Source organism: Scylla paramamosain, chromosome 1, assembly GCF_035594125.1.
Source record: "Scylla paramamosain isolate STU-SP2022 chromosome 1, ASM3559412v1, whole genome shotgun sequence".
NCBI lineage: Eukaryota > Metazoa > Arthropoda > Malacostraca > Decapoda > Portunidae > Scylla > Scylla paramamosain.
Genome location: NC_087151.1, coordinates 4,351,614 through 4,372,500, shown reverse-complemented (window position 1 = coordinate 4,372,500; position 20,887 = coordinate 4,351,614). Strand labels below are relative to the sequence as shown.

The 20,887-nt window shown below is 39.0% G+C and overlaps 1 protein-coding gene across 13 annotated transcripts in view; it reads left to right on the top strand.

The window, feature by feature from the left end:
• LOC135091489 (serine/threonine-protein kinase Genghis Khan-like) overlaps positions 1-20,887 on the top strand; it is a 126,565-nt gene that overhangs the window by 89,031 nt on the left and 16,647 nt on the right. For 6 of the 13 annotated variants that reach the window (XR_010262714.1, XM_063989653.1, XM_063989343.1 and 3 more), the window contains exons 3-21: positions 729-897; positions 4,876-4,978; positions 5,845-5,962; positions 7,062-7,243; positions 8,783-8,800; positions 10,179-10,322; positions 10,577-10,699; positions 11,119-11,327; positions 11,793-12,022; positions 12,573-12,700; positions 12,835-12,941; positions 13,412-13,553; positions 13,803-13,969; positions 14,631-14,772; positions 15,125-15,283; positions 15,461-15,585; positions 15,925-16,197; positions 16,416-16,522; positions 20,502-20,534. Coding sequence is in view for 12 of the 13 variants with exons in the window: in XM_063989653.1 (XP_063845723.1) it covers positions 729-897; positions 4,876-4,978; positions 5,845-5,962; positions 7,062-7,243; positions 8,783-8,800; positions 10,179-10,322; positions 10,577-10,699; positions 11,119-11,327; positions 11,793-12,022; positions 12,573-12,700; positions 12,835-12,941; positions 13,412-13,553; positions 13,803-13,969; positions 14,631-14,772; positions 15,125-15,283; positions 15,461-15,585; positions 15,925-16,197; positions 16,416-16,522; positions 20,502-20,534 (2,679 nt within the window). In the remaining variant the exon portion in view is untranslated. The remainder of the gene's footprint in view (positions 1-728; positions 898-4,875; positions 4,979-5,844; positions 5,963-7,061; positions 7,244-8,782; positions 8,801-10,178; positions 10,323-10,576; positions 10,700-11,118; positions 11,328-11,792; positions 12,023-12,572; positions 12,701-12,834; positions 12,942-13,411; positions 13,554-13,802; positions 13,970-14,630; positions 14,773-15,124; positions 15,284-15,460; positions 15,586-15,924; positions 16,198-16,415; positions 16,523-20,501; positions 20,535-20,887) is intronic. The other 7 variants (XM_063989730.1, XM_063989490.1, XM_063989969.1 and 4 more) reach the window with 5 other exon arrangements.

Here is a 20,887-nt window from a genome sequence, read left to right as displayed (position 1 = left end):
TGTTCTTGTTCTTGTTCTTCTTGTTCTTGTTCTTCTTCCTATTCACCATCAACCTCCTCTTCATCTAACCTCCGCCACTGGCCTCGTGTTCGTTGTGACTGATTTATTGCCATTTTTTATCGGTATTTTTACGTAGTTTTGTTAATTGTCCTTTTTTTAATTGTCATGTATTCAAAATAATATCTTGACTCGCCTTTGTATGACTTTCCACCAGTCATGTGCCTCTAATTTTCTCTTTGTCGGTCGAAATTTATCCCTCCTTCGCGATGAAAGACTTTGTGTGTGTGTGTGTATGTGTGTGTGTGTGTGTGTGTGTGTGTGTGTGTGTGTGTGTGTGTGTGTCATTCCACTATGCATTATTATTATTATTATTATTATTGCCATGTAATTTTCACTTCTACGATTATAACTTCAACTCACAGTGGTAATTCTAATACCCTTTGTTTCTTAACCTTTTTTTTTTCTTCTTCTTCTCTTTCCATTACGATTTCAACTTCATAGTGATAATTGTAACATCCATTGTTTCTCCCCTTCTCTTCATCCTTATGATTACAACTTCAGCTTATTACAATCCCCAGTGTGTCTCTCCTTCCTCTCACTCTTACAATAACTTCAACAAGCAGCCGTAACACCCTCCAGACCCTCGTTGTTTATCTTCATACTTACAATCATAACTTCAACAGGCAGCGGTAACATTCCTAACCCCCTTTGTTTCTCTCCTCCCACAGTGAAGCCAGTGGTGCAGCGGGTGAAGGCGCTGAGACTGACGCGAGATGACTTTGAGGTGATCAAGGTGATAGGACGCGGCGCCTTCGGGGAGGTGTGCGTGGTGAAGCTGAAAGGCACCGACCGCGTTTACGCCATGAAGATACTCAACAAGTGGGAGATGCTGAAAAGGTATTACTGATAGGCGGAACGTTCTGTATATTGTGTGAGGTGTTGTGCTGTGCTGTGCTGTGCTGTGCTGTCCCTCTCACTAATGCAAGGGTGAATCATTGTCTTTATTCTTTCACCTTCTTTCACTGACAAAAATTCTGAAACTGCTTCCTCTCCCTCTCTATCTCTCTCGCCATTCCATGACTTGAACTTGTTAACGAAGAGAGGAGCTTCAGGATTGACCACCGTTTGAGAATCTCCCTCTTTAACTTCGTTTGTGATCGGCAACTTTGCATTTTTTTTTCTCTCTCATTTATTGTCCTCTTGGCCGACCTTCTTCGCGCATTTAAAAGAAACACAGGAGATGGGGAAGGGTGGGAGTGATGTGGATAGCCCGGCGTGGGAGAGGCAGGGTGCGTGCCAGGACAGAGGGCAGAGAGGGAGGGAAGCACTGGGCAGGAGAGTAATACTGGGGTGCCTGGGGGAAGGGAGGGGACGCAGTGGTCGGGTTTCAGGTTCACACACCGTGGAATGTTGTTAACACCTGTGGAGGGGAAGCCAGACGCGGCCCTGGAGTGTGCTGCTCAGGGGAGACACACTCCAGCCTCCTGCCAGCCTCCTGCCGGGCGGCGCCTCACCTCACCTTGGCCACGGACCGAATTCTGAAACACCTCTGCGCCACAACTCCACTACATTCAAAAGACTCTAGTTGGAGCGACATGGGTTTTTAATGGCGTTTTTCTATGGTTTCTAGTGAAAGAATAACGAGATGTATGCTCTTAACAGGCGAAACACTCTTGAGAACCCGGCTCATCATCGCTGTGGCCTTTGAAAATAGTCGTGGTGAGAGAGCAAAGCGTTTCCGAATACGACCACAGAAGACACGTGAGGCGAGGCTGCCGTGGCCACAGCGAGTCTCTTCGAGGGAATTGAATTGTAGCACATCGTATTTGGCATGTGCTCTGGTGTGCTCCGGGGAACGTAATGCAGAGCTGCGTATCTTTCATGATGATAGGGTTACGCGATTTATGTTTATACGTAATGGAATATCGCCGGCTGTGAACACTTGCTTGAACGAAGTGGTCGGGACTAAATTGCATTATTCCTCAGGATTTGACTTGGTGCAGCTGTAATCCCAGTTAGCCAGTGCAGTCATAAACTTGACGCGTGAGAGAACGTAGCATGCGGTGTGGGTTGGAATTATGTAATCTTACCACTCGTATATTACATTGATTTCATTGCGGCAGGATTACTTGTATACATTTACTTTGTTCTTGCTCGCAGCTTGTTACTTAATTGAATCACTGCAATACTGTACCTCGCTTCTTCAGTTTCTTCAGTTTATTTCAACAACAACATAGCAAGCACTGTTCCTGACTGCGCACTGCTTCACACACTCCACATAATGATCTGTAGAATATTTTACACGCTTGTATTTGCTCTACGGTCCTTGAAATACCTCGGTAGCTCAGAAAGGAGAGAATTAACCAACCACTATCTCTTCTTGTGTGTTTGTGCAAGGATTATTCAACACTGCTCTGAATATTAACTAAAGACAATTAATAGCAATAAAAAAACTTAACATGCACCAGATAGATGCACAGTTTGCTAAAATTTCCCAGGCAAGGATTATTTAACAGATCTCTGAATAGTAATCAAAGACGACTAATAGCAGTAAAAAAAAGTTAATAAGTAGTAAATAGACAAGTTAACATGCACCAGATAGACAGACACTTCGTATGACTTATTTAGCAGTGCTCTGAATATTAACCAAACTCGACCATACTAGTAAAAATAAATAAAATAATAAAAATAAATAAATAAATAACAAAAAAATAACAATCAGTAAATAGACAACAACAAAATTTAATGGACTTACGGACCGGATAAACAAAACAGATTGCTGGAGTTTCCCAGATTTAAGCTTTTTTTTTTATATCAGCCGAAGACAACTCATTAATACGTAGCAATAAGAGGTTAACACGCAGGAAAGAGGCAAGTTAACATAGCACACTGATAGATAGAGTTTGCAGGAGTTTCCCAGGCGCGAACCAGTCAACAAATTAGGGACCATAACCACTTGGCTTGAGGAAAACCCCTAATAGCCCTGGACCCTCAGAATTCCCAGGAACGGTAACTCCCTCAGGGTTGCCAGCGATCCTCGGTAATTTAATATGAAAGACTGCTGGTGGTGGTGGTGGTGGTGGTGGTGGGTGTGTGTGTCTGCTGGCCGGCCCGCTGGAGACTCACTCGACTAGCCTCGCCTTGCCTTGTCTCCTGCTGCTGCTGCTGCTGCTGCTGCCTTCTGCTGTTCTTGTCCTGGTGGTGGTGGTGGTGGTGATGGTTGTTGTTGTTGTTGTTGTTGTTGTTGTTGTTGATGATTAATTTTCTTGTTTTCCTTCTTTTTCTTTCCTTATTCTTATTCTTTAACCTTTTTATATAGGAAAACTACTACTACTACTACTACTACTACTACTACTACTACTACTACTACTACTACTACTACTACTACTACTACTACTACTTTTCTTTTCTTTCCTTCTTTCCTCAGTATGGTTGCAGTTTCTTATGTGGCTCTGTGGCGCAGTGCGTGGCTCGCGGCTTGGAGGTCCCGAGTTCGATTCTAGCTCATGGCAACTCTCTCTCTCTCTCTCTCTCTCTCTCTCTCTCTCTCTCTCTCTCTCTCTCTCACCTATCAAGCACCGCCTCCTTCATCAATCCTTTCTCACGCAGATCTTTTGTTTCTCTATCTTTTCATCTAATCTTGCCTTTTCTCCTCCTCCTCCTCCTCCTCCTCCTCCTCCTCCTCCTCCTCCTCCTCCTCCTCCTCCTCCTCCTCCTAAGTAGATGAGGTTGGCGCCACGTACCAGTCCATCCTCTCTCTCTCTCTCTCTCTCTCTCTCTCTCTCTCTCTCTCTCTCTCTCTCTCTCTCTCTCTCTCTCTCCCCCTAGTCCACTCACTAATGATACAGGAAGGTGCCCGTTAGTGATAAGACGTACCCCCGCCTATGGGAATGACCTGCCCGTGACACTGATCGATGCGGGGGGAGCTTTGTTGGCACTGAAGTTCTCATGGAGGTTAAAAATAGAAGGAACATTAATGAGATTACTGGGGTTTCTCAATTTAGGGTCATGTAGAAGACTGGTTTTCTTACCCTTTTTTTTTTCTTGTTATTTTATTTTATTTATTTATTTATTTATTTATTTATTTATTTATTTATTTATTTATTTATTTTATTTTTTTTTTTTTTTTTGTCCTCCTCCTCCTCCTCCTCCTCCTCCTCCTCCTCCTCCTCCTCCTCCCTTCCTTCCTTCCTTCCTTCCTTCCTTCCTTCCTTCCTTCCTTCCTTCCTTCCTTCCTTCCTTCCTTCCTTCTCGCAAAAAACTGCTATTTGAATTTATCTGGATCAAAAAAACCTCATAAATTTATATTGCAAGTTTATAGTGATCAATTTTTTTCCTGTAGTTCATGACACCGCAACACTCTTTTGTCAGAATTATTTTTGATGACAGACAGAGAAAGCATCTGGAATAGAGAACAGATTAGAGAAGATGACGATTGTGTGTTAGAAAAGTTATTGTACATTAAGCAAGGTCAGGTTAGATGGAAATGCAATGCCTGTAGTTCATATTGCTTTTTTTTTTCCTTCTCCTTCTTCTTCTTCTTGAATATTCAATTGTAAATCCATAAGAAACTCAAAAGCACCCTTAGGAAATATTGATCCTAGCTTTATGTTATTGATCCCATCTAAGGAAACTGTTGATATCTCATAGGTTTTTATTTATACCTTTGTTATCAGTCTTTTGTAGGCTCCCTTGAAACACTGAGTGACTGCCCATATCAGTCCACAAGATCAACAGCAAATATTTGTCTTAGCATCATTATTTATGTTTCATGGTACAAAATTATTGATCTGTCATAGCATCACCTTTCAATACCAACATGTACACCTGCCCACATAACGACTCGCTGTTGATTGGTTGGTTCCTCCTCCCCAGGGCAGAGACGGCCTGTTTCCACGAGGAGAGGGATGTGCTGGTGTTTGGTGACCGCCGCTGGATCACCAATCTCCACTATGCCTTCCAGGATGACAACAACTTGGTAATGACTTGTTCCCATTGTGACGTGTGGTGGAACAGCATTTATTTAGTATTTGATAAGAACATAACATAAGAAAATAGGGGCAGCAGCAAGAAGCCTCCAGGCCTACACATGGGAGTCCCTGAACAAAACACACATAGGGAGAATAATTGTTAGTGGAGATACAAAAAAGGTTACAACTACTCCATTAATCACTCATTATTATTGGCAGTGGTGTCTTTCAAAATGATGCTGTAAACGTGCACCACATTTCATTTAAGTTGGAAGAGAAATCATAGCAGCCAGAGGGTTAAGGGTAAGACACATTAGAGGGAATATTAGTGGAGAGAGAGAAAGACAGCTGGTAGAGTATGAGTATTTGTGATGTAAGAAATAAGACACCAGTGATTTATTTGCATAGGTGTGAGATGTGCTATAGAAACCCACTCATTGAGGATCAGATAAGGAGTGTAAGCATTAGTGGAAAGATATTAGTGTTGTGAAGAGCAGGGCACCGTAATGGCAGCCGTTTGGTGTGAATTCAATTATCTGCTCTGCTGATGAGAAGGAGATCTTTAATTTAGATAAGTCCTGGTAATCTTTTTATGGCAAATTTAGATATTCATTAGCATTATTATCATTACATATTGCTGTTCCTGGGATTGGGTAATGGTAGTAATGGTGGAGGTGTGGTGTGTCTTATGGTATTGAGTTAGTCACTGTAGGAGCCACCATTTAATCATTCACTTTGAATACATACTGAGAAATTATCCTTACCTGCAATGTCATGACTTACTGATGCCATTATGTACCTTTGTTCACTTTAATACTGTATATTTGTGTGTGTGTGTGTGTGTGTGTTTTAATTCCCTTGTCTCTGCCCACAGTACCTGGTCATGGATTACTATTGTGGAGGGGACTTGCTTACACTACTCAGCAAGTTTGAAGACCGACTACCTGAGGACATGGCACGCTTCTACATTGCAGAGATGATTCTTGCCATTGGTGAGTCTGTGTGTGTGTGTGTGTGTGTGTGAGAGAGAGAGAGAGAGAGGGAGAGTACATGCCTTACTAGAATATATATCTTCACTTATCATAGAAAAAGAATGTGTAATAGTGTAGATGTTTGAGGTACATCTTATCTCATCATTCTTTACCACTTTATCATGTCTAATTATACTCTTGACTTCATTTATCCTAAGTGTCATTAGCCAGTCTGTTCAGCTGCCCTATGCAGGTCTATTATAATATATATCCTGTTTTGTAAATTATTCCCTTTTTCTAGGGTCAGTTATTTTCAACCATATGAAAGGTACAGTTATGGTCATTAGTTGAATAACACACCACTCTCAGTTCTGTCATGTGTCATGTGTTATCTCTCATTGTAAAGTTTTTGTCAGATCTGCTGGGAATATATCAACCCTCAGGTCATGGAAGGTCATTGCCAGCAGATCAGAGGACTTTGGATTAAGAAAAAACACAAAACATAGTGGAAGTGAGTGCAGGAGGAGATGTTAGGCCCCAAACATTACCTGATGATGATTTGGTCTTGATGCTTAGGGCCCTGTACTTTATGCCTGTGTGACAGCAGCTCATTTCCCAGACAGGGTGTCTGTTATAGCCAAAAAAAAAAAATCTAACTTAAAAAAAAAATTTCTCAGTGTTGCTATGATGCTCCAGATGGGGATATGACACTATGACCATGAGTGTACCAGTGATGTCAGTCCTCTACATCAGGGGCGTCCAACCTTTTTATTTGAAGGGCCACTTCTCAAGAATTTCATGTAATGGAGGGCCACACATCGGGATGTTTACTGACACTTCAAAACGAGATATCGTACAGTGCAGCCATTGGTGCCAACTGCCAATCCAAAAATATAGAACTAAACCCTAATTACCTAAATCCCTAATGTGTCTAAACTGACATATTAGGAATTTAAGTAATTATGGTTTAGTTCTATATTTTCAGATTGGTAGTTGGCACCAGTGGCTCCTCTGTATGACAACTAGTTTGGAAGGGTCAGGCCACACTCTTGACGATCGCAGGTTGCACAGGGCTTCTCTACATTATCCTCACAAGTCACACTGCTCCACTCCTCCACAGACTCCATACACCTGCTGAAGTACGTCCACCGAGACATCAAGCCGGACAATGTGCTACTCGATGCCAACGGACACATTCGCCTCGCTGACTTTGGCTCCTGCCTGAAACTCCAAGATGATGGCACGGTGCAGAGCAATGTGGCTGTCGGCACCCCGGACTACATTTCCCCAGAGATCCTGAGAGTGAGTAGTGGTTGCCTGTGTTGTGGTGATTGCTTTGCTGTTGGTGGTGGCGATGGTAGTTGTGATTTTTTTTTTTAGCTTTCTTTTCTTTATTTCTTTTTTCAGTCTTTTTTCACACATTAGGGACAGTATCCAAGAAGAAAAGAGCAAAACTCAAAGAACATAGCCAAAACAGAAAACTAAGCTTGTAAGTCCAGATTCATTATCATTCAGTTTAGCTTACATGAGTCATCCTCTGTCTTGTGATGGCACCGGGTGAGCCTCATTGTAATGCACAGCACTGCTTGTCTGCCAACTCCTGCACATTCTAGGTCTCTCCTCAAGACTTCATTCCATGTCTTCTTGGCATTGGTCATATTTGATTGACATACATTTTAGTGCAAGATGTGTATGCTTCACCCACCCTTGCTTATTCTCTCTCTCTACATGTGGTCGACTCAGCACACCTTCCTATTCTCATTACTTTACGGATGTGCACAAAATCAAGTTGTTGTCCCTAGAAAAATGGAGCATAGCACATTTCTATCCCTGCATGAACTTAAAGGTGACACAAATGATAAGGATAGGAGTTACGTAGGTCTTCTCTGAGATTCATTTTCTACAAAACAAAATTAATTTTATTGCTGATATCTTCATCAGTATATGTATTTTATTTGCCATTTGTTATAGAATATTATCATGATCATTATTACTTTATTAATACTATTATGACTATTATTGCACTACTCTATTTGTAAATTAAAATCCATAACTGTTCATGAATTTATTTTACATTTATATACATACGCATAATTAAGTAACACATTAAAGTAGATGTGATGTTCATTCCTTCACTGATGTCAAGGTTAAAGTTGAAGGGCAGCTCTTTACCCCCGGCTCTGTGTGCGTGAGGGAGGGAGTGGTGGCCGGCTCCACGCTGCCCCATCCCTGCGGCACACACTGAGCCGTGGTGTGTGGCTGCTGTGATGCTGCTCATTGAATGTGGTGTCCATTTCATTGATGTTCTTGAAGAGTTGTGAATTTTCCTTGCACTGAATCAGGTCGCTCTTTTCATCTTGGGCATGAATCACTGAAGCTTTTTAGCATCTTCAAGTTTTAATTTATTTTTCATGAAACTTTATATATATATATATATATATATATATATATATATATATATATATATATATATATATATATATATATATATATATATATATATATATATATATATATATATATATATATATATATATATATATTTATTTATTTATTTATTTATTTATTTATTTATTTATTTATTTATTTATCTATCTTTTTATCAATTTATTTATTTATTTATTTATATGTATCTGTGTTATTTTCATTTGATATTTTTATTCCATGAGAATATGCAAAATACAGTATTGATATGTATTCTTCATGTACTACTTTCCTTGAGATTCAGATACCTTCATGTGTTTCTCTGTATTGGAAGATTTTGTGTAGTATAATCACGAGTAGTGTGCTAAAGATATCAGGTACAGTTATTAATGTTGACTGCAATGTTCACTCTTTTAGGCAATGGGGGAGGCACAGGTTTGTTGACAGCAGTTCTTCAGTCCTTGGTGGTTGGTTGGTGGACTGTTGGGGTGAGGTGACTGGAAAGGTTGGGATAGTTCTGAGTGGCAGAGTGGCTTGACCAATCCCATAGCTGCTTTGTGATGTTCAGCTGTGATGCAGGCTGCTGCTGCTGCTGCTGTCTCATAAGAACCACATAGAATTGTGCTGACTTTCTGGAGTAAAAACAAAACTCACTATATGGGATGTCAGTTTTGATATTTATTATAAAGATATCTTTAGATGTCTTTCCAAGTCAGCCAGTGTAAACATACTCTTCCAAGTCAGCATTGAAGGCACTGTACGTTTGGACCCTCCTGGCGGTGCCCTCCGGTGTGGCAGCAGCTGAGGCTTAGAGGAAACAAAGAGAAGGATTGGCACTAATTGTAACCTATAAAGATTTTAAAGAATGTTTTTGTCCAGTTCTAATGTAACTACTACATTAGACTGAAGCCTTTTGGACTGTTACTGTTTTTGATGATCAAAAAAGAAAGAGGCTCAAATAAATTTTCAGTTCTTCCAAATTCCCAGCACCATGTGACTGCTGCATCATTGTTCAGCTCTTGTCACCTTCCCTTCCCTTGCAGGAAGATTTTCCTCCTTAGCTTTCATGGTTTTCTTGCTAACTGCTTCTCTAGAAAGGCTTAGAGCTGTAGTGAGCCACTAATTCATGTTACAGTGTAGAAGGGAATGGGTTTGTTGATAAATATACACTTTCCTCAACAAAAATAAAGAATAAAAAGCCAGCTAGGCTCATGATCAGGATGGAAGAGAAATCAAACAGCATCTCATCATGAGAATGGTGTTTCTGTGCATGATGTTTGAGTAGCAGTATTCAATGTGAAGATTACTATGAAACACATAGAAAATATGTCCATAAAATAAAGAACAATTAATATTATATTCTGTAAGAATAATGATTTTTCATGACCATAGCACATTCTGATGACTGGTATTTGTTAGATACCATTATCAATTTTAATTTATAGGAAGCAGGAAATTCTTCAAAGGTGATTTACAAAACTGGCCAACAACAAAAGAAATGGCCATTCATATAGGTGACCATTTGTTGTTGTTTCTCAGTGTAGCTTAAAGTAACTACATTATGAGTAAGAAGCTTGTTCCTGCATGTGTGTTTTTATGAAATGTTAACTAATTAACTTTGTTCCTGAGATTGAAGCAGTTTTTCTGCTTTATTAACTGTGTTAAGTGAGGGACTGCAAACTGGTGCAAATTCAGAAATAGTACAAACCTTACCACTGCTTCTGTCCGTCCCATGCATCGGGTTGCTGGAGGCCCTTACTCCTGTGGCAGTTTCTCCTTGTATTTATGACTGACTCTCCATCCTCACCCCCAGGCTATGGAGGACGGGCAGGGCCGGTATGGACGGGAGTGTGACTGGTGGTCGCTGGGTGTGTGTATGTACGAGATGCTCTTCGGGGAAACGCCCTTCTACGCTGAATCACTTGTGGAGACGTACGGGAAAATTATGAATCATAAGGTACCGAAGATTTACATGTTTCATTATAATGTAGCTTTAGCTGTTTGTGTGTTGTGTGCTTGACAAAAAGATACTTGAAATATGCATTCATATACATTGTAATAATCATTATACAACAGACATTTAATTTAATGAAAAGGGAAGCTTAAATTAATTGTGTATGTTGAGGTTGTTATTGCAGTAATGTTGCTTCTATGAAATTATATAATATAAGTTTCCAGAACTTCCTAACATGAATACTTTTTTCCTTTCAGAATTGTTTTGACTTTCCAAATGATCTAGGTTATGATGTCTCAGAAGAAGCAAAGGACCTCATGAGACAACTAATATGTTCCTCAGAGTACAGATTAGGGAAGAACGGCATTAAGGATTTCCAGGTACTGTGCATCTAAGTTTTACTGATATCTTGACATCATAAATTCTATGTTGTGGTAATATTCTAAATCTGAATATTAGGAATTAGGAATAAACAGATGAGAAATAAATATGTTGTGAATAGATTAGTATATACACATTACTTTTTTTTCACTTATAGCTTGATGTTACCATTGATTAAAAGATTATGAGATAAACTAATCATCTGTGTGCTTCATAGTATGTATTAAAACATTCCTCTTGGTCTGATAAGAATATCTTTTATAGTTAGCAAATACATGTAGCAAATTCTCTTCATGTGTTGACTGTTGTTTTGTTGAGCAACATCACAGCCACTGGAGGGATGTGTGGCATCTGGGTACTGACTGATTGACTGACTGATTGATTGATTGATCGATTGTTTCTTTGTTCATCTTGCCAGAGTCACCCATGGTTTAATGGTGTGGACTGGGAGACATTAAGGGACAGTAAAGCACCATACATTCCTGAGGTCTCTAGCCCCACTGACACCAGCAACTTTGATGTGGATGACTCTGAGACCAGAAGTCAGGATGCCTGCCCACCTCCTGGTAACGCTGCCTTCACTGGTCTCCACTTGCCTTTTGTGGGATTTTCATTTACTCAGGGGAGGTGAGTGACAGAACAAGCATAAGACAGACAGGAGAGATACAAAGCTTCTCATAGATCCATCATTATCAGTATATTTGGTATTACCAAATGCAAAGTATTTACCATTGCTAAAGAACATTTATAATTCTCTCTAACTCTCTCTCTCTCTCTCTCTCTCTCTCTCTCTCTCTCTCTCTCTCTCTCTCTCTCTCTCTCTCTCTCTCTCTCTCTCTCTCTCTCTCTCTCTCTCTCTCTCTCTCTCTCTCTCTCTCTCTCTCTCTCTCTCTCTCTCTCTCTCTCTCTCTCTCTCTCTTGCCTTCATTATAGTTTGTAAAAATCAACAAGTGTCTTCAAAACATTAGAAATTGCAAATTGAAAGCTCAAATATAAATTCAAATGTGCATGTGCTCAGATTTGCTGCTTATCTTATGAAAAATGTAATGCTAAGCTTACTTCTTTAATTAATGTACTGTTGTTACTTTTCAGCCAAATAAGTGACAAAGGTTGCCTGTTGACCTTGCATGCCACATCGTCAATCACAGTGACTGCCACCATCGATTCATTATCCTATGAGAGGCGGATCAAAGTGCTTGAGTTGGAGAACAGAGAATTGCTGCAGAAAGCTGACAGGATAGATGGCAGCACCAGCCCTCCCACTAGCGAAGAGTCACAGAAGATGGTAGACCAGTTACAGATACTTAGCAAGCAGAATCAAGGTGTGTGTAGAAGGTTATTTTCTCTGTAAAACAAATTATTATTTAATAGTATGTTAAGAACTGAAGTTAGGTGTTGTTGTTGTTGTTGTTATTATTATTATTATTATTATTATTATTATTATTATTATTATTATTATTATTATTATTATTGTGCCTTGTCTGGACTGCTTCATATGGGATTGCTGCCCCAGAACAAATGTAGATAGATAAATAGATTATTATTACTATTGTTATTGATAGTATTAATAATGGGAGTAATACATACTTTTAGTTTAACTGTGTTGAGGACTGAAAATGGTGTTGTTGTTATTATTATTATTATTATTATTATTATTATTATTATTATTATTATTATTATTATTATTATTATTATTATGGTAAAAAATGAAAGTAGATGCATAGCTTCTCTCTAATTATTGGCTTACAAGACAGATGATGATTTTTTAATGGTAATTTTCAGGGAAATAATGTATATTTTACTTGCTGATTAGTATGGAAGGTTATAGCTATATTTGTGACACCTAATATTATTATACCATTTTACACGCAGAGCTCACACATGAGGTGACATCTCTGAAGAGGCGACTCTCTGAAGGTGACAGTGAAATTGACACTAAATTGAAGGACATCGATAGGCAGTTGAAAGCCTCAGTTCAAGAGAAGGAGAACATGGGAAGAGTGAGTGTTGTGTGTCCTGCAACTTATGTCATTGCTGTAAAATAAAACTGTGCTTATCAATACTTGTGAGTTTCCTTGTACAGTTGATGAAGATTCCATGAGTGTCTGTTGACTTGCTCTTTTCTGCTTTACAGGAAATGGCAGATTTACAAGAGAGACTAAATTTACAGACAAAAGAATTGCAAGATGCCCTGTCCCAAAGAAAGCTAGCCATGTCTGAATATAGTGAAGTGTCTGACAAGTATGTAGTTTGTGTGTGTTGTATTTTTTTTTCTATGGTTTTGAAATTTATTTGACAAATTCTCTTCTTATTTTTCTTAATGAATCTCTTCATATTTATCTTGATGAATCCCTTCTTATTTATCTGAGTCTGTTGTAACACACATAATATATATTCATATTCCTAGATGATACAAACTGTTAAAGATATTTGTTGTATTAAAGTGTAGCACGGTGTTCAGTGCTGCTGTTCACATGTTTAGCATGAATTTGTATTTATCAGTTGACAGTTTTGAATCCTGTGATGGAGGTATGTTGAATGGGAGCATGACTGTATCCAGTAGTTATACAAGAAATTTTAATCACGTTTTGCCTCTCTTGAAAATAAATAAGTAAAAAGAGAACAGTCAAATGTATCTAAAGCATTTTGTGATCAGTGATTTATAGGCTTATATCAATGTTTTTACTGAATTCATTTTTCATTTTCCATAGATTAACTGAATTGAGAAATCAGAAGCAAAAGTTGTCTCGGCAAGTAAGAGATAAGGAAGAAGAGCTTGAGACAGCAATGCAGAAAATTGACACCTTGAGGCAAGATTTACGGAGAGCAGAGAAGCTCCGCCGAGAGCTGGAGGTTTGTTGCTGTGGTGTTCCATTCGTGGTATTGTGAAGTAGACATCTCTAACATCATACTCCCATTAAATCTAACAGAATTTCTGCACACATCATCCTTTCTCTCACTTCACACTTAAATGCTTCTATTCTTGCAGTTATGTTAACTAAGAACTAAGAGAGATAGAAAGATTTGTATACTTGTATGAGTGAACAGTGACATCAGCATGAAGGAAGGACAATTTTCTACCATAGCATACCTCTCCTGCAGAGTCGGTCTGATGAGGCAGAAGCAGAGGCCACCAAGGAGCGCAAGCTAAGGGAGCGCTCTGAGGAGTACACTCGCAGCATAGAGGGAGAGCTGGAGAAGATGCAGCAGAGGCCACATGGCAGGAGCCCCTCTCTTAACTCAATTGAAGCTTCACAGGAGGTCTCAAGGTGAGTGGAAACCTTTCTAATTTATATGTAATATATTCATGTGAGATTGATGTGTACAGTTATGATACAAAGCTATTTGTGCAATGGTTGAGGACATTTGTTGTAACTAATGTTCAGATAGTTTTATGTATCTTTAATCCAGTGAGGTGTTAGTAATTAACAGAGCTACTGAATCACCCAAATTGGCATGGTGGCTTTACTGATTCACTAGCGACTAACCCTGAGAGAAAAGACTTTGCTTTGAAAAGATGCTTTGTTAGTGGATGTTACTTACCTGTACCCACACCTTAATTCTTGTGGACTACCAGATATGCAGACAACAGTATTATCATGGCAGTGCTAAACTAAAGCTTTGAAATATAAATTTTGGCAACATTAAAAATTTGCCATCTAAATAATAGCAATATTACATGATGGAGGCAGCAGTGAATGGGAATGTAAAGTATGAATGGAGACAATACATAAAGCCAAATATTTTGGTACAAAAAAATGTGCAAATTTTGTGTATCTGGTGAAAGAATGTGCTGCTCATGAGTGCAAGAGTATTAACATTTTTATTTGTGGTAGTGTGACCGATGTATGATTCAGTATTTCTTCTGAGTCTTACATATTACCTTCTTGTTGCATTAACCATTAGTAACTTGTGATTTTCTCCCCCAAGGTTGAAGTCTGATCTTGAGCGGGTGTGTGTGGATCAGGAGGAGCGGGCACAGCAGCAGGCCTTGCGGCATGCCCATGAAATGGCTGTCATGAAAGACCAGCTGTCTGAAGCAGAGTCTGCCAAGAACTCCTTGCAAAATGAGGTACTAAGTCCCTTCTGTTCTTGGACCTGTGCTTATAGCATGAATGTTTTTTTTCAATTGAATTTTTTTAGTGACATGGAGGGAGAGAATAGGAATTCATGGTTCATAACAGTTATGTAGTAGTATTATGTTATGTTTTTCTTCTTCTCAGATACCATTCCATGTATACAGAATGTAGCTAGTCATATGGAATAAAATAACTTTGTGGCAACAACTAACTACACACAGTTTTGACTGAATGCTGCAGTTACATGTGCCTCATCCAGCCATGACAGGTGGGATCTTAGTGTATGGTGTGTATTAAAGAAATTATCGATTAAAACCCATACTTCTCTCTCTTTCGCTTCAATAGGTGGGCATCCTGACCAGGAAGGTGGAGCAGTTGAAGAGTGAGCTGGAGAAGCGAATGGAGGAACAAGAAGACTCTGTGATGGATGTGAAGCGTCGCCATGAAAGAGAGAAGACCATGATGCTGGATGAAAACAAGAAGCTGATCGGTGATGTGGAGAGGGTGAGTAGGCAACTGATAATCTGTAATAAGGTGGTTAATGATCCATGTAAACAGAATGTACCTCCCAAAACAGTGTTTTAGAATCATTGATGTGCATACAAATAGTGTCTCTGTGCTAGAATTATTTCATATAAAACTTTATTTAGCTGGTACTAATTCAAGACATTTTTGCTGCAGCTGACAGAAAGTTTGAATAGGATGCAGAGTGAGCGACGGTCACTGGAAGAAGAGTATGATGACCTGAGAAATAAGAAGGAGTCCATTGCTCAGTGGGAGGCTCAAATCACAGAAATCATCCAGTGGTGAGTACTTGAAGTTGTTGAAAGTTGACAAGACACCCCCCCTCCCTGTTTCTTCTTTTTCAATGGCAGCAGTAACAGCTTACAAGGAGCTTCAGTGCACAAGTTTAATTACTATTTTGTAATTACACATTCATGTGATTTCAAATAAACTATGCTGAATTGTAAAATTACAAAAAGGTTTGGGTGGAAGATGGTAACTTTACTGATGCACTTGATAATAAAATTTCCAGATATCAACAGTGGCAGAATCATCATTGTTTTTTTTGGGAACTTTTTTAGGTTGATTAAACTTAAGAATGTGTGGCTTGTGCACTCATCTGATATTCTGTTGTTGCACAGGGTGAGTGATGAGAAGGATGCCCGCGGCTACCTCCAGGCTCTTGCCACGCGCATGACTGAGGAACTGGAGTCCCTCAAGGTCTCTGGTGTGGTGGGCAGTGGCTCCTCCGTCCTCACACCCTCAGAGAGGAATTGGCGTAACAGACGCTCTCAGAAACTAGACAAGATGGAATTATTGAACCTTCAGTCATCTCTTAACTCAGAGATACAGGCTAAACAAGCCATATCTGAAGAGCTCAGCAAAGTCCGTGCTGAACTGGTTGCTGCACAGAAGTAAGTAGCATTTTCAATAAGTGTATGATTGTGCCATAGTGTCTTCTTTTGTTTATCACAGATTGAATGCTTAAACATTTTGAATTGTTTTCTGTTTATCTAATATGATCTTTCTTCAAATTCATATAACAGATCAAAGGCTATAACTATGACACAGCCATGTTGACACAATCATGTTATTTTCACTTACCTGTTTACTAATACCCCTTGGTGCACAGGGACATGCGTGAGTCCAGACAGCGTTACGAGGGAGTGTCACGTGAGAACATGCGGAAGGATAAGCAGATTCGGGAGTTGCAGACACGCCTAGAAGCTGGTGAGGGCTGTAAGTAGACATGTGCATGAATTTTCCGTCAGGGATGTCCCTCTCTTAAAGAGTGGATAGGAGTCATTGATGAAGAACAACAGAATAACCTCCAGCAGTCTTGGGTGATGGATCATCAAGATGCTGGACCTGTTACTGGCATATAACACATCTTGTGTTACAATTGGCAGCTGACATGTTTTATTGACCGCTGTTCTGACAGTAAAGGCCATAATAATACACCTTCTTAAGAATGACAAGGTTCAAGGAGTTGTCTGAATAACAATGGTATGTGCATGAAACATAGTACCTATGTAAAAGATATGCTGCATATTTAATTTTTCCTTCAATTTTCAAAGTTTCTTAACATACTGTATGTCTCCTTGAACAAAGTTAACATATTTCATACCAACAACAAAATTTTGTCTGATCTTGTATGAATGAATTTATCATGCTCAGAATGATAGTTTGATGGAATCAACTGCTTTGTCATTTAATGGAACAATTTTCAGTAATTTCTTTCACCTCAAGAATATTGAATAGCTTCAGTTTACTTCACTGTCCTTTCCTGTACACAACCACACTGTAACAAGAGCTCACAGTACACCCAGACCTTTATATCTGAGTGTGCACAGCTCACTGTTTTGTAATCAAGTGTGTGTAGTTATCAAAGGAACAAGACTTGAGGTTTTAATGGATAAACTCACAGCTTATGGTTACTGAAGTGCTGCTGCTACAGATATTTAGAGCTAAGAGTTGTATTTGACTGTGACTGAAATGCTAGAAATAATGCTTAGGATCATCAGTTTCTGATGTCATTCCAACTGGAATTATGTTTACTAAGCAACTGTATATTTGCAAATACTTAAATGTTTTGGATCAGTGAGGCACAGACAAGGTGTTAAGTCTTTGTGCCTTTGTGTTCATACTGTTGAGTTTCCTGGGGAGCAGTGTCAATGGGATGCCCTCAAACTCTATTTCATTTAGTAAATTTCTCCAATATCAAGCCAATAGAAAGTATAATAATGCTAATTTTACTGAAGGCATTGAAATAATGGTACTTTACTGACATGAACATAAAAGTAACTGAGCAAACAAATAATTGGTTACATGGAAAGTAGAACATGTGTATTGGCCAGATTAATGACTTCAGAAATGTAGCTCAGATCTATTCAGAGAAAGGTTAAATTTATGTTAGGTATTTATAATTGCCATTAATTTTTTGGTTATTGATGCTTTCATAACTCTGCCCTTTATTTTTTTCAAAATTTATTAATCATTAATTAAAAATATTTTGGTAGCTTCTTTCTTTTTTTACTTTAGAGTTGCTTTATTTGTGATATTTATATATTTGACATCAGTTCCTGAAAGTGCTTAATATTTTCAAGTTAATTTTGACTTGAGATAGTTTCCACATCTGTATTGTCAGTGTGAGGTGTGTGTGGTGTTGACCCCTTGGTGTGGTGCAGTGTATCCTGGGCAAGGTGGTTTTCCAATGTGCTGTGCAGAATTTATTCAGTCTATTTTTACCATAAATATAACAGAAAAGTCATTGCCTAGAAATGTAAATGATTCTTTTCATAGCACTGTTCAGTCATGGTCTTTCATGCCAGACATTGACTTCTTTACCATATAGTGATATACATATTATCCCATATTTATCTTCATTGAGAGTAAGAAGCTGATTGCTGAAGTTAACAGGCAAGTGGGGCAACTACAAGACACTCAGCTAAGGCAGCACTTGACTTCAGTACTCCGAGCAGTAGCACTTGAACATTTACATCCCGTTCATGAGAAGTTAGAACTTAACTAAGCAGTGACTGTTGGGAAATTGTGCACATAGGACTCATTTATTTGCCTTCAGAATTATTATTGTATAGAAAACTAAACATCTCAAACCTTCACTTTCATTAATAGTGCCTCTCTAGAAATTCTGTATCATGTATAAATAATAACTGGTGAATGTGAATCCTTAAATAAGGCAAGACTTTTCATTTTTTGGTCAGATTCTAGACTGAATGTATAAAGTTTCAGGAGTGAGCATTCAAAGTACAACCTTGCCCAGAAAATGTAGTTCATTTACTCCACTTCAACTTACAGGTGTCTTTACTTTGTGTATATAATTCTTCACATGCTCTAACTACGATCACAGTGAACTCTTATGTTCCTCACAGTGTACTCTCTTCCCTCTCCCTCTCAACAGTGGCAGAAATGCTTTTAATAGCTTCTACTACAAGTGCAAGTTTGGACTTATTTGTGGTCATGTGTAGGAACATAAATTTCTGAATGGAATGTAACTTTCAAACAAACTACCTGCTGGCAGTGAAAATTATGCTGGTTGAGTTCTTAGTACCTCAAAATTATGAATAATATTCCAAACTTCACTTAGCCATTTTGATTGCTTAACAGGTAAATAGTATTGTGGCATTTGACTTATTTTTATTTTAAAAGCTCATTCATTATAACACTGCACACATTCTTTAGTATACAATACTGCAGTTTTCTTTTATGTGACAATGTGCTGTGTGTAATCACGCCATGCTCTGAACACAAAGATTGTGGCATATTCCTGAGGGCGTGGGAGGGGTGGAGAAGGGTGTTGCTCTCCAGAGTGAGTGTTTGCATTATCAAGCACATTGAGGAAGCCACCTTCTTTCCCTTCGGGACCACTCTCGACACCTTGATGGGTAAAGATGCAATGAAACGTGGAGACTTCTAACTGTTTATTACGTTGCCATTTTTATTTAAATAACAATGCTTACCATTAACAGAAATGTAAACTGGGTTTATGCATTTATGTATGTCTTGATAATACTGAAACAAAACTATTTACCTCGCTAAGCACTGATACACGTATCAGCTCTTGACCTAAGTAAGAAACATCTCTTTGGGAGGATATACCTTTACTATATGTTTCTCATTTTCTTATTTGTTCAAACACACTTCACCTTTCCTCTCCTTAGCAAGTCCTCAGTGTCTTCATGCCAGTAATAAAGAACGAGGCTTTGAGATGCCGTCCAAGATGCTCTCCGTTTACAGTTCTGCTTGAGCCACACATGTATTACTCAAATTCAGTTCAAGTTATACATCTCAGTTATGTGTTAGTTAAATAACAGATTATCATGTGGTCAGTCCTCAGAGCCTCATTCTGATATTGACAATGGCATATTCCCCACCCAGCATGTCACTCTGCATGCCCCCACCAGAGCTCCACCACAATGATAATTGGGTCAGCAAGAGGGAGGACCTCACATTGTTCCCCAAGTCATGATAAAGATTTGAAAAGTTTAAGAAAATCCCATCAAGAGATGTCTTACTTAGCTGTCTGCACACTAGCTCCCTAATGCCAAACAAAGGCTCCTCTAACCTTCAGGCATTCTAGTTTGGCAATCTAGTGGTCATAGGAGAGTGGAAGGATCATCATCATCATATGCTTGGTCCTCCGCTTCAAATGGACGTGAACTCTTACTTATTATGCCTTTTTTGTGTGTGTGGATACTCCCGATAGAGGTTAGAATGCTGGATAAAATCCTTAAAGGCAGATCACTACTAGTTGGTGGTGTGTGAAGTACATGGTTCATTGCAGAACATTGCAGTGGCATGCTTGATACTAAATGGAGCTTTACCAAGTTCCCATCATGTACAGATTTCAAGCTTCACTATTCTTATACCCAGCATTCTACCATTTCATTAGTGTCTTGTTGATACATAATCAATAACTGATTCATAAAAGAAATGTACATAAATGGTGTAAAAAATGTTGATATGTATAAAATAGCATAGCTAACTAGATATGAAGGAAATGAAGGGTCAAATGAAATCCAAAGTTAGAACACAATGGTTACTCATTTGTGTGGAGTCCCTCACTGACCCAGTTATCATCTCCCCTGGGCGGCGCTGCAGACACAGTGCCCTTGTTCATTGGGCTGACTAGCTGCCTCTGGGGTTTCCTCATCCTTCTCATGAAAATCTATTTCTGATCGCACGCACGCACACGCAGCTGCCACGCAGGAACGCAAGACTCGAAAGTTTGGTAATGTACTGTGACTGACCCCAATTTTGAACCCACCCTTGTGTTGTCCTGCCCAGCCCCAGTTTTATGCGTGGCTTTTGTTCCCTTACCCAGGTTTTGGTGTAAACCATTTCTGTGATGTGTTTTGATTTCTTATTTTACTTTCCCAGTTATTTAAATTTTTAGTAAGTTTAAGATTAGCTGCATTTCAAAATGCTGCATATAAAGGGGGCCATGGTAGCACCATACCAAAACCTGCCGTCCTGATCATTACCCAAGTTTTAAACTTACAAAAATGGAGTTTGGGTCCAGATTCTGAAACTGTCATAGCCAAGTAAAATCACCAGTAGCAATTATGGCTGTTGTATTTACTT